Source organism: Mirounga angustirostris, unplaced genomic scaffold, assembly GCF_029215605.1.
Source record: "Mirounga angustirostris isolate CCGP_5_RB_7025 unplaced genomic scaffold, mMirAng1.0.hap1 SCAF_4, whole genome shotgun sequence".
Classification (NCBI taxonomy): Eukaryota; Metazoa; Chordata; class Mammalia; order Carnivora; family Phocidae; genus Mirounga; species Mirounga angustirostris.
In genome coordinates this window covers 136,986,630-137,000,009 of record NW_026991712.1, presented here as the reverse complement: position 1 = coordinate 137,000,009, position 13,380 = coordinate 136,986,630, and the positions used below count along the sequence as shown (strand labels likewise).

At 38.0% G+C, this 13,380-nt stretch overlaps 1 protein-coding gene across 3 annotated transcripts in view; it reads left to right on the top strand.

Moving 5' to 3' along the window:
- Positions 1-13,380, top strand: part of LEPR (leptin receptor) — a 90,756-nt gene that overhangs the window by 37,423 nt on the left and 39,953 nt on the right. For all 3 annotated transcript variants that reach the window (XM_045897479.1, XM_064589011.1, XM_045897477.3), the window contains 3 exons: positions 3,540-3,748; positions 7,896-8,041; positions 10,285-10,429. In XM_045897479.1, coding sequence (XP_045753435.1) covers positions 3,540-3,748; positions 7,896-8,041; positions 10,285-10,429 — 500 coding nt within the window. The remainder of the gene's footprint in view (positions 1-3,539; positions 3,749-7,895; positions 8,042-10,284; positions 10,430-13,380) is intronic.

The following is a 13,380-nucleotide window of genomic DNA, read 5'->3' as shown; positions in this document are numbered from 1 at the left end:
CACCCACTTAACAATGGTTTGACTTATGATTTAATGGTGTGAAAGCAATACTCATTCAGTATTGTTTCCCAGACTAGTGATATGTGGTAGGATACTCCCTCGTGATGCTGGGCATTGGCAAGTCCTAGTCAGCCCCGTGACCATGAGGGTAAACAACTGATACACTTCCACCATCCTCTCTCTCTTTTTTTTTTTTAACTCTTGGTATGATATTCAGTAAATTACATGAGATGTTCAAAATTTTATTAAAAAATAGGCTTTGTATTAGATGATTTTGCCCACCTGTAGGCTAGTGTGAATGTTCTAAGCATGTTTAAGGGAGGCTAAGCTAAGCTATGACATTCGGTAGGTTAGGTGTACTAAATGCATTTCAACTTAGGATATCTCTAATTTGCGATGAGTTTATCAGGAGGTAACCCATCATAAGTCAAGGAAAAACTACAATTACTTTTTTTTTTTAAGATTTTATTTATTTGAGAGAGAGCGAGAGAGAGCACAAGCAGGGTGGGGCGGGGGGCGGGGGCTGTTGAGCAGAGAGGGAGAAGCAGGCTCCCCGCTGAGCTGGGAGTCGGATGCAGGCTTGATCCCAGGACCCTGAGATCATGACCTGAGTCGAAGGCAGACACTTAACCGACTGAGCCACCCAGGTGCCCCTGCAATTACTTTTTAAGGTTAGCTCATTCATTTGTAGGTTTACAGTGTTAGGCAAAGTATTGCTTAAAAAATTTTTCCTAAATTTTCTTTTTTGGGTAAACAGCTTTATGGACATAAAATTAATAGACAATAAACTGTACATGTTTACACAGCTTATTATATATTTGAAGTATAAATTGATAAGTTTTTCTATATGAAATCACTCATAAAATCATCACCCTAATAAAGAAAATGAATATATTGCCAATCACAAAATTGCTTCCCGCCCCTTTGTAACCCCACCCATTGCCCCTACCTGTGGTCCCTATCACCCTCATCACTCTCCACTGTCCCCAGGCAATGAATGACCTGCTTTCTGTTACCGCAGGTTACTTTGTATTTTCTAGGATTTTATATAAATGCAATCATACAGGGCGCCTGGGTGGCTCAGACGGTTAAGCGTCTGCCTTCGGCTCAGGTCCTGGGGATCGAGTTCCGCATTGGGCTCCCTGCTCCTTGGGAGCCTGCTTCTCCCTCTGCTTCTCTCTCTCTCTCTGTCTCTCATGAATAAATAAATAAAATCTTTAAAAAATAAAAAAATAAAAATAAAAAAATAAATGCAATCATACAGTACTTTTGTCACACTTTCATGCACCATGATTATTTTGAGAGTCATTAATGTTGTATGCATCCACTAGTAGTTCATTCCTTTCCATTGTGAAGTAGCATTCCATTATATGGATATACCACAATTTGTTTATCCGTTCACCTGTTAATGGACATTTGAGTTATTTACAGTTTTGGGCTATTACAAATAAAGCTGCTACAAGTCTCTGTGTTTGTTTGTATATGAGTCTCTGAGAGGACCTATACTTTCATTTCTCTTGGATGACCACCTGGGATAGAATGTGTAAATTGTATGATAGGTGTAATTTTAACAACTTAAATATTACTAAACTATTTTCCAAAGTTGTATCATTTTACATTCCCACCAGCTGTGGATCAGAGTTCCAATTTCTTCACATCCTTATAAAATTAATTTTTAAAATTTTAGCCATTCTAACATGTGGATAGTGGCATCATTGTGGTTTTAATTTGCATTTCCTGAATAACAAATGACCTTGGGCTTCTTTTGACATGCTTATTTTCATTCATTTATCTTCTCTAAGTGCATGGTGAAATTTTGCCTGTTTTTTAATTGTATTGTTTGTTTTATTATTGAGTTTTGAGAGTTCTTTATATCTTCTGGAGACAAGTCCTTTATCAGATAGATAATTGGGAAATACATTCTCTCAGTCTATGGCTTGTCTTCTTGTTGTTCCATAGTGTCTTACTTTCAAAAAACAGAGTTTTCAATCTTGGTAAGAATCCAGTTTATCAATTTGTTCTTTTATGGATCATGCTTTTGGTGTTGCATCTACGGAAATGTTACCTTATTGAAGGTAACAAATTTTTGTCCCCATGTTCTCTTCTAGAAGTTTTATGGCTTTAGGCTTTACATTTGTTTTTGTTTTTGTTTTTTTTTTAAGATTTTACTTATTTATTTGACAGAGAGAGAGACAGTGAGAGAGGGTACACAGCAGGGGGAGTGGGAGAGAGGGAAGCAGGCCTCCCGCTGAGCAGGGAGCCCGATGCGGGGCTCGATCCCAGGACCCTGGGATCATGACCTGAGCTGAAGACAGACGCTTAACGACTGAACCACCCAGGCACCCCTAGGTTTTACATTTGAACTGGTGATCCATTTTGAATTAATTTTTGAATCTGGTGTGAGCATGGATTGAAATTTGTTTTGCTTTGTTTTGCATATAGATATCCCATTGTTCTGCACGACTTAATGAAAAGATTACCCTTTCTCCACAGGACTGCTTTTGCACCTCTGTAGAAAGAAGCTGGCTGTCCATATAGGTGTTGGTCTCTATTCTGTTCCATTAATCTATTTTTCTGTCCTTATACTAATACTCTGTTGGCTTGATTATTGTGGTTCATTAGCTATAACTCCTTGTTTTATAATTTTAGTGGTTGTTTTAGGATTTATAATGTAGGTTTTTAACTTAACTACAATCCAACAGATGTACCTCTAAGTAATATTATCGCACTTCATGTATAGTACGAGAACATTAAAACCGCACACTTATGTTACGTCTCTCTCCCCCAAGCTTAGAGCCAGCATCACACATTATACTTCTACCTGTGTTATAAACCCTACACTCCATGGTATTTTTTTTTTTGCTTTAAGCAGTCAGTAGATATTTACCTTTTTAAAATTATTTTCATTTCTTTTTTTTTTTTGAAGATTTTATTTATTTATTTGAGAGAGAGAGAGAAAGAGGTAGCGAGAGAGAGCACAAGTGGGAAAGAGAGGGAGAAGCAGACTCCCCGCCGAGCAGGGAGCCGGATGCGGGGCTCCATCCCAGGACCCTGAGATCATGACCTGAGCCGAAGGCAGATGCTTAACTGACTGAGCCACCCAGGCGTCCCAGTTATTTTCATTTCTCTGTGTGGAATCAGATTTCCATCTGCTGTCATTTCCTTTTTGTCTGATGGACTTCCTTTGGCACTTTTCATAATGCAGATCTGACGGTGGCAAATTCTTTCAGTTTTGGTATGCCTGAGAAAAGCCTTTATTTCATGTTTATTTTGAAAGGTATTTTCTCTGGGTGTAGAGTTTTAGGACCACAATGCTACTTTCCTTTCGGTACTTGACTATTGCTTCACTCTCTTCTTGCTGTTATTATTTCTAATGGCTAACCTGCTGGAACCCTTATCTTTGCGTCTCTGATATAATGTATCCAGTTTTTTCTAGATGCCATTTAAGCTGGATGTCCAGAACAGTTCACCTCAGTTTGGATTTTTGTCACGTATTTTTGTCACATCTGCTAATATTTAGCTCACTCTTTTGCACATAGGCCTGAAGTGTTAGACGAGTCACCTCTGGTCCCCCAGAAAGGCAGTTTTCAGATTGTTCAGTGCAACTGCAGTGTTCACAACAGCTGTGAATGCCATGTGCCTGTGCCAACCGCCAAACTCAACCACACTCTCCTTCTGTATTTGAAAATCACGTCTGGTGGGATAAATTTTCAATCACCTCTAATGTCGGTTCAGCCCATAAATGTTGGTAAGTCGTGCATAAAAAAGGTATTATATCTAAACATCAGCCACACAAACAGGTTAAACATTGCTTACAAAAATTTTCAGTAGCTTCTCTTGCTTTGACCAGTGTGGTCAGGACAGCAAATGTAGAATTAGGGAGTATTAGAAGCAGCTTCTAGAATGTTTTAAGAGTAGTATAGATGGTCTCTGCAGTTGTAACTTGAATTCTTTCTTTCTTTTTTAAAGATTTACCCATTTATTTTAGAGACAGAGAGAGAGCAGGCATGAGTAGGGGGAGGGGCAGAGAGAGACTCTTCAAGCAGACTCCCCACCAAGCGCGGAGCCTGATGAGGGGCTTGATCCCATGAACCATGAGATCATGACCTGAGCCAAAACCAAGAGTCAGACACTTAACTGACTGAGTCACCTAGGCGCCCCTTAAATTCTTTCTTAAAAATAGTTTTTCTTTCAACCCTGTATCTAATGGATATGTATCGTTCGGTTGTTACTTTTTCGCTTCTCAGGTAACAGTTTCCAAAAATAATTAGGAGCTTGTTTTTTACCTTTATTTATTTATTTTATACCTTTACTTATTCCTTCAATAAATATTTTTTAGAAGCTCACGTGTGTCAGCCACTGACCTTGGAGCTGGGGAAACATTGGTGAATGAGACAAAGTTCCTGCCTCATAAGCCAGAGACAACCAATAGTGAGCAGAGAGAAACAATAAAAAAGTAAACACCTACATAATTTGCTATACAAATCTGATTATAATAAAAACTCAAGTAATAGGTAGAGTCCCATATTTTTAATGCAAAGATTCCCAGTTTCTTTTGATCAACTTGAACATAGGATTACAAATGTGAATAATATAGGCAATGTTCACTTAAAGTATTTATTAACTCCGTTTTGTGTGTGTATTTTATATATAATATAAAATTAAACAGCGTTACTATTTTCCACTTATATTTCTTGAAACCATTATATACCAACTCTTTACATGCATCTTGGCATCGTTGTTTTTGACATTACTAGAGCCAGTTTTCCAGGGATCTCATAACAGTTTTCCACACAACTTGACCTTCACTTCTTTCTAAGTTACTGGGGATATGCCACTATTTGAATCTGCATATGACATCGTATTTTAACATTAGGATGCTCAGATAATTTGTCCTCTAGGGATATATTTGTGGTCTCTGCAACATAATTACAATGATGTCCAAGCAATTCTGTCATGAAGTTATAGCACAGGAAAAATATATATAAAATTTATAAAATATCATTATGTTCTCTTTTTAAAACTAATTCTGTCAGGTGATTTTTAGAAGGATTTAGAACAAGAATTAAATTAAATATTAAAAAAAAAAAAAGATAGTTAAGAGAAGGTGCTGTGATAGACTTTATAAGAAACCTAAAAAGAATTTTGTCTTTTTTTCAGGGATAATTTTTTGAGAAAAAAAAAAATCTTTCCTTATACTTGGGTATATATGATAATGTCCTAAAATGTTAAGTGCCACAAAAGAAATAAGACATGGAGAGGGCCAGGTAGGTGTAAGGACTATTATTTCAGCTACAGAGGTCAAAGAAGACCTGTTTTAGGAGATAGCATTTGGGCTGAATGAAAAAGAGATAGCCATGCAAAAATCCAGAACAAAAGGTGCTCCAACCAGGGAAAATAGCACCCGTAAAACCTCTGAGATGGAATGAGCTTGGAAGTTGGAGGAACCCAAGAGAAGGCCTTTGTACTTGCAGTGAATGAGGTAGGGGAATATTTGGAGGTGTGGTCAGAGGTATCGGATTCAGGTCATATGGTAGGCCAGGGTTACAGAGTTTGGGTTTTATTCTAATTACAGTGGAAGCTTTTGAACCAGGAGAGTGATATGGTCAAGTGTGTGTGTTCGTGTGTGTGTGTGTGTGTGTGTGTGTCTGTGTGCATGTTTAAAATTTACTCTGCATGTAGAGAAGGAAATTGATGGAGAAAAGAGGAAGGATGGTTACAAGAGTAGAATCAGAAGGCTCAGAGAGGAGGCTATCAGAATTATCTGGTTGGTTTAGGGATGTAGCAGTGGAGAAGTAAAGAAATGATCATAGTTGGGATTCATTTGGGTGATGATGCTAACTGAAGTTTCTAGTGGATTGGGTATGGAGTATGGACAGAGACGAACTAAAGATAACACTGAGACTTGGCCCTGAGCGTGTCAGTGAATAGTGGTGCTAGATACTAAGATAAGGATATTTGGGGAGAATCGGGTGTGTGACATATTATTTTTGAGATGCTTATAGATACCCAAGAGATGCTGAGCAGGCAGTTGGACATATGATCAGTTCAGGGGAGATATATATGGGAGTATCTGGCATATAGATGTTTATGGGATTGCCCGAGATCACCCACTTAGAATTCATTGAGAGAAAGACTGAGGCAATCAGAGAGAAAAGAGGAGTAAAAGAGCGTGGTGGCCTGGCAGCCTAGTGGAACCAAGTGAGCAGCTATGTGGAATGCTGCTGAGCGCTGGAGGAAAATGCATCAGACATCTGACATTGGATTTGGCAAAGGATGATGACCTTGATAGAGCCGTTTCCGTGGATTGGTGAGGAGGAAGACCTACCTGATCAGAGTAGGTCGGTCAGGAAAATGGGACACAAAGTGGGAAGAGTGAGTAGTGCTAACTCTTCCAAGGAATATTGCTCTGAAAGAAGCAGGTAGTTGGCGGTGTATCTAAGACTGGGGACATGGGCGGTCCAGGGAAAGATTTATTTTTAAGATTTCTAATATTAGGGCACATATGTATGCAGGCAGGAAATGTACAATAGTTTATACTCTCATGATTTCTGTTTGATGTTTTTGTTTTGTTTTCTTTTTATTCATGAGAACTCAGTGAATTTCATCTCTTGTTTCTAGACTTTAGTGTTTATCTGTCTCTGCTTTAAAGTAGCTAAAATTTGTAATATGTCACATAAAATAAAAGCTTTATTAATTTTGATTCAAGGAAAAGAGAAAAACTATGTCTAAATTCTTGAAAATTTAGTATGTTAATTATAGTAATATGCCATTTTAGTTCTTGAAAATAAAATTCAAATCAGGAAACATTTCAATGTAATGATTATTTCTATGTATGTAACTCTTGCTAGTTAAAATCCTGAAAACACAGAGATGTACCAAGAAGAAAAATGCATCGTCTATTTTCTATCATTTTGGCATTTTTTTCTATTTTAACATATATTTATAAATATTCTTTTATTTGTTAATTTCAACAATTCAGGAACTCAAGTATAGATGATGTTTAATAAACTTTTGAAACTAACAATAGTAAACATTTTCAATATTCTTCTCCGATATGATTTCCCTTATAGGGAATGAACCATTATTTATTTAGTCAATCCTTTATTGTAAGATGTTTATATTGTTTCTATGAATAATTTAAAAGTTACGTGTATTTAAAACTACACACACACACAACCTATACACAAATGCATATTCATACATGAACACATGCATATACACATGAACTCAAATCATTTACTAAGTTAAACACATTGTTAGGCTAAGAAACTCTATCCCCATTTCTGGTGACAAGCCAGGGCCTGTGTCAGGCGAATGTGATAACCACTACACTACGGAAACAAGCCAGGGCCTGTGAATGCTATGTTTATTGCATATAATATATGTATGCTGTGGGTTATTTGAGTAGGTGTGTCTAGATTTTTATTTTTCAAAGTTAATAGATTTGCTGAGTTTTGCGTGCATATTTACGTGAATATTTGCATGCAAACTCCATATGCATTTTTCAAGTAGTGTTCTGCAAAATGCCGTTTTTCCTTGTCACCTGCTAAACCGGTGGGTGAGGGTGGTGGGGGGGAGTCTTCAAAGAAGTTTGGGGAATGCTAGGTTAAATAAAGTTAGCCGACTTTTTTTACAGCAGGAATTCACATTTATCAAAACAACCTCCTTACTGTTTACAGTTTTTGCCATGTAGGGAGAGGAAATGAATATATGTGGATTGCTATGGAAAGGTACAAGGAGTAGACCTAATATTTTAGTCTGGAATTAGCCTTTGAATAAGATCACCTTTTAAGTAGTTGAAAGAACAGGATATGCTAATAATTCATTTTGACTTTATTTTGTGATTATCATGAAAATTGCTTGACTTAAAAATGTTCTCTTTTTTCCTTAAGTGAAGCCTGATCCCCCATTAGGTTTGCATATGGAAATCACAGATGCTGGCAATTTAAAGATTTCTTGGTCCAGCCCAACCTTGGTACCATTTCAACTTCAATACCAAGTGAAATATTCAGAGAATTCTTCAACATATATGAGAAAAGTAAGTATAATTTAATAAAATGAAAGGTTGAGAAACAACTAGAGACCCTTTCCAGGTCCAGTAGAAAATGCCCTTTGTATGCCAGACATGCATGGTCCTCCTAGAGCTAAATCAGCTGTAATTTAATATTATATCACTGGCCTTCATTTATGATCAGCATAGGACATGACCACATGAACAACATGTCCGTATCTTCGGTAAACGCTTTTGGAGAAATTGTTTGATGTTGCACAATATCTCTTATGTATGGGTCTATGTTATATATTGAGGAGTGTGATAAATTCCTCCCAGACTTTAGTGCCAGAGAAAGTTCCAAATTCCTCTTCCTCCCCCCAAAAAATTATGTTAGATTAGTAACTTTCTCTGTCTCTCCCTCTCCCTCCCTCTCTCTCTTCCTTACACACACACACACACACAGGGCTAAATGGCTACAGGAAGTCCAGTTATAGAAACTTGAATTCATAATGATAATTTTCTCACCTACAGACCTCTGATTTCTGATTTTACGATTCCAACTATTGTTTTATTGCTCAACATACTTACTCGCAGCACACGCATTTGTAATACAAGGTCTGTCAAATTCTTTTTGCATTCTTTCAGTAGTTATTGAGGACCTCCTAGGTGCTAGGAACTGTTCTGTTTGCATCAGGATGCACTGAGTGGTAGAGCTAACGGGTGCTGGTAGAGCTGGTAGGTTGTAATATTAAGTGGAGGTGGGGAAGACCTCATGGAGGAGGTGACATTTGAGCAAGGCTCTGAAGGAGGTTAGTGAAGTAGATATCTGGGGGAATTAGTTTCCAAAGAGAGAAGACAGTAATTCAGAGGCCCTACGCCGGGTAAGAAGCTGGAGGCTGGGGTAGGCAGTGAGGGCAAGAGTTGCAGTGGATGAATCAAAGAGGAGCAGGAGAGAAGGAGGACGTCATAAAGAGCATGGGCTGTGCTTGGACTTTGGCATTTTCCTTTGTGAAACGAATTGTTATATAATTTAGAAGTAAAAACCTGTCTTTGTACCTCTGGGCCAATTTTATAAAGACTTTATTTTCATTAAGAGCAGAAAATAAATCCTTGGTGTCCTGTGTGGGAAAAGCAGAGTTAAGACTTCTCTGGGCTTCAGCTTTCTCATCTGCAAAATAGAAACAACAGGATTTGAAATCTAGGTGACCTGCTATTGTAGAATACATTTGTGGTGCTTTTCACCCTTTTGGTTTCTGGAACCCACAGTTTAAGAGGCCAGGGATTTCAATAACTTCGGAGTACGTCATTGGAAAACAGAATGTATTTGCTAAGCGATTCTTTTTTTTTTTTTTTTTAAGATTTTATTTATTTATTTGACAGAGAGAGACAGCGAGAGAGGGAACACAAGCAGGGGGAGTGGGAGAGGGAGAAGCAGGCTCCCCGCTGAGCAGGGAACCCGATGCGGGTCTCCATCCCAGGACCCTGGGACCATGACCTGAGCCGAGGGCAGCCGCTTAACAACTGAGCCACCCAGGCGCCCCGCTAAGCAATTCTTAATAGTTGTTTCTTGCAGAATTAGGTCTCTTAGCTATTTGCCCTCTAGTTTGTAAACTGTATTTTGATTTACTATAGCTTATCAGGTTCAGGTTCTTAAAATTATTCACGCCCTCCTCTGTGACACTTTCCTCTAGGAATGTTTCTAATTCTGTGTCTGCTCCTGCTCATCATTTTCTACCAGGTGTGTATTATAGATGTCAGCAGTGCCCTGAAACTCCCAGCTGATTTTAGCTGTACCTGTCAAATTTCACAAGGTCAATATTCGTTATCATTCAGTTAAAAATATCTGCTGATTATCATTGTGATTTTCTTCTTGGATTCGCGGGCTATTTAAAATTTTATTGACAGTGGCATCTGGGTGGCTCAGTCATAAAGCGTCTGCCTCCGGCTCACGTCATGGTCCCAGGGTCCTGGGATCGAGACCCACATCAATCGGGCTCCCTGCTCAGCGGGAAGCCTGCTTCTCCCTCTCCCACTCCCCCTGCTTGTGTTCCCTCTCTCGCTGTGTCTCTCTCTGTCAAATAAATAAATAAAATCTTTAAAAAAAATTTATTGACAAAAGTGCAAACATTTGTTATTTTGTTACTGATTTCTGTTTAATTCCACCGTGGCCGGCCAACTATTCTGTAAGACTTTCATTCTTTGAAATTTGTTGGGACTGCTTGTTCTCAGTTTTGATGAAGGTTCCATGTCAACTTGATGCTCTGATGTTTTCAAACAATATTTAACAGGCTGATGAAATTGTCTCAGCTACATCTCTGCTGATAGACAGTGTGCTTCCTGGGTCTTCATACGAGGTTCAAGTGAGGGGCAAGAGACTGGATGGCCCAGGAACCTGGGGTGACTGGAGCACCCCTCTTATCTTTACCACACAAGGTAGGTTTTGTAATAGTAACTCCTATCGAGAGGAGAATATGCTTCCTGATTTTTGCCTTGGCCTGTTGTAAGCATCTTAAATTTCGTAGCAGTAAACCAAAAGGAGGGACACAATATTAACGCTTTATTTAAGTGTTGGCAGGTTACTTTGTGAATGAAAACGTGCAAAAGCAACTTATAGAAGAGCCCCCAAGTTTATGTGCGTACATAGCAGTGTCTTGCTGAATTACTCTTACCCATTCAAAAGATAGACTTAATAGAAAGGTTCCAAATTCACAAATTCAGAACCCTACTGGTATCAGTGTTTCCTTAATTTACATTTAAAATCAGATATATTTATTTGACATAAATTCCAAATATTCAAATTTCATTTAATTATTATATTTTATATACTACAATAAATAATAACATAACGAAATAGTTCTTTTCACTCCAGATGCTGGCTTTTGAGAGTTTTCACTTTCAGTTTTCATGTTTTTAATCTTTAACATCAGAAAAACTGTGGTTTATTCAAAACTTCCTCATGAAGTTGAGGTGGTGGTTTACAAATAGTCCCAGGAACCTTAGAATAGTCCAACCCTGTCATATGCTAACTTGTGACGCTAGGAAGACACTTCAAGGTTCTTTGCTTCGTTGTCTGATCTGTCAAAAGAGCAAAATGATTCCTACTGAAACTCGTGCAGGTTGATTATGGAGATATAGAGACAGCAAGTCCCCTGAAAATCACTAAGCAGACAGTCAACACATTTAATGAAATAAGTTCATTTATTGGTTACTTCCTATTTAAAAAGCATTGACTTGTCAAAAAGCCAGTAGCATGTGGTTTAAGAACACAGACTCTGGAGTCTGACAGAATCTTATGGAAGTACTGGCCTCACCACTTATTTGGAAAGTTTCTTCACCTTTCTAGGCCTCAGTTGCCCCATCTGCAAAATAGGGACATTTTTATTACGGATAGACAGAAACAGTGCACCTACTGTGCTCACTGCAGTGCCTGACCTTTAGTAAGCACCCAGTAAACAGTAGATGCAATCATAGTTTACAAAGCCACAATCTCAATATTCAAAATCTCAGCATCTAATGAAGGTTTCAAGTTGATAAGATTCATAACTAATTGCATGAGCAAGCTTGTCAGAAGAGCTAGCAAAGTACTAGGCAATGGGAAGGATTGGTTCTCACTAGGAAAGCCAGGAACCTTCTGTGAACAGATTTACAAGACATGGATTTCTCATCACGATTCCTCAGATAATTATTGAGCATCACAATGTGTGTGCTGACGACTCAGCTTCTGGAATTTGTCGGAGGAAGGTCAGCTTTTCTACATTCAATTATTTATCGTTGATTAATAGGTCTTAATGACCAGCGGTGAATTATGTAGAGGGGGATAAATTACAACATGTGGAGGTTTTTAAGAGAAGGGGATGGGGTAAAGCGGGAGGCAGAGGAGGCTAGTAATCCTGACTCCCACCCTGAGTGGGATGGCTTTCTTTGTGATTTTACTTCTTAATTAGATCTGAAAACCTACCCTCCCTAAAGAAGAGGGAAATTCTAAAAGGATCATTATTATTTTTAAGATTTGCTAATATTCAAGTTATATTTTATACCTTTTTAGAATAATGATTCTTAGCAATTCTGTATTCAGTGGGGTTAAGATGAACATTTTGATCCAGTATAATATAATAGTTATTTGTGTTACATTTCATGTAAGTTTTTGTTTTGGAGTGTTCAACTTAGGTTTTTAGACCTTTGGATGGACTTAGTTTTAGTTCTGTTTTACTTAGTACAAAACCCTTTTAGACTACTGTTACTTTCTTAGTTCACGTCAATATCTGTAGGATTAAATTTGCTTGGTTTTAATATGTTGGACCACATTTATATGTTTTTATACATAATATAAATCAGATTTATTAATATATATTATAAAGCACATACATATGTATATATATATATGCTTTTCCCTATGCAAATATTTAGGGTTTTGTGTACATGACAGTAATAAAGATATGTTTTGTTGAAAAGAAACTTTGCCAATTTACTTGCTAAAGTGTCTAACAATATTGCAGTTAACACTGGGCCTTTTACTTCTTATTCACCACAGGTGTGTCCCTCTAGTGACTTTAGACATCCCAAATAGAAATATCTGATAGTAAGTGAAAAATAAATCCAGACAGTAAGTAAATAGCTCCCCCAAGGGCAGAATTTGTTGATTTAGCAATGAGTGTAAAGGTAAGCTTACTAATTTAACAGGCTTGGATGGCTTAAATGCCAGTGAGTGGTACCAGGTGATTATTAAGGGAAAGACAGAAACTTACCAAATATAAAGGAGACTAGGGACACCAAGTGCGGGGAGAAGAGCTTCCACACTTCAGTAGCTCCCAAGCACATTTCTCTGTTATAGGATCGTCTACAGTAACGACGTAACGATGGGTACTGAATCACAAATCAAATGTATAAGTAGGTTCATACTTCTCTACTGAATAATAATAATAATAATGATAATGACAGTTATGGAGTGCTTCTTGTGTTTCAAGCACTGTTCTAAGTGCTTTACATATATTATCATTTTATCCTTTTGATCCCCTGTGAGATAGGTACTGATATTCCCCTTTCGCAAAGAAATCGGGATTTAGAGAGGTTAAGTACATTGTAAAAGTTGGCACAATCTAGAGCCGGCAGTCTAATTCCAGAGTGATGTTTGTACTCACTAATACAGTGATTAAGTGCCTGACGTATGTTTATGTCACCAAAAATTGATCCTGGGCACTAATCAGCGGTAAGCTTAATTACATAGAGCACTTTAGCGGAACACCTCATTTCCTTCATGGTTCCTGATAAATGAGGTTTCAGCGTTGCTTGGGTTTTTCAGGTCTCAGGTTTGCTGAGTTGCCTTCGAAGCAGTTCCCACATCCCCCAGCGCTTACAGCACTGGAGGCTTGTTCTTGAACCGTGTG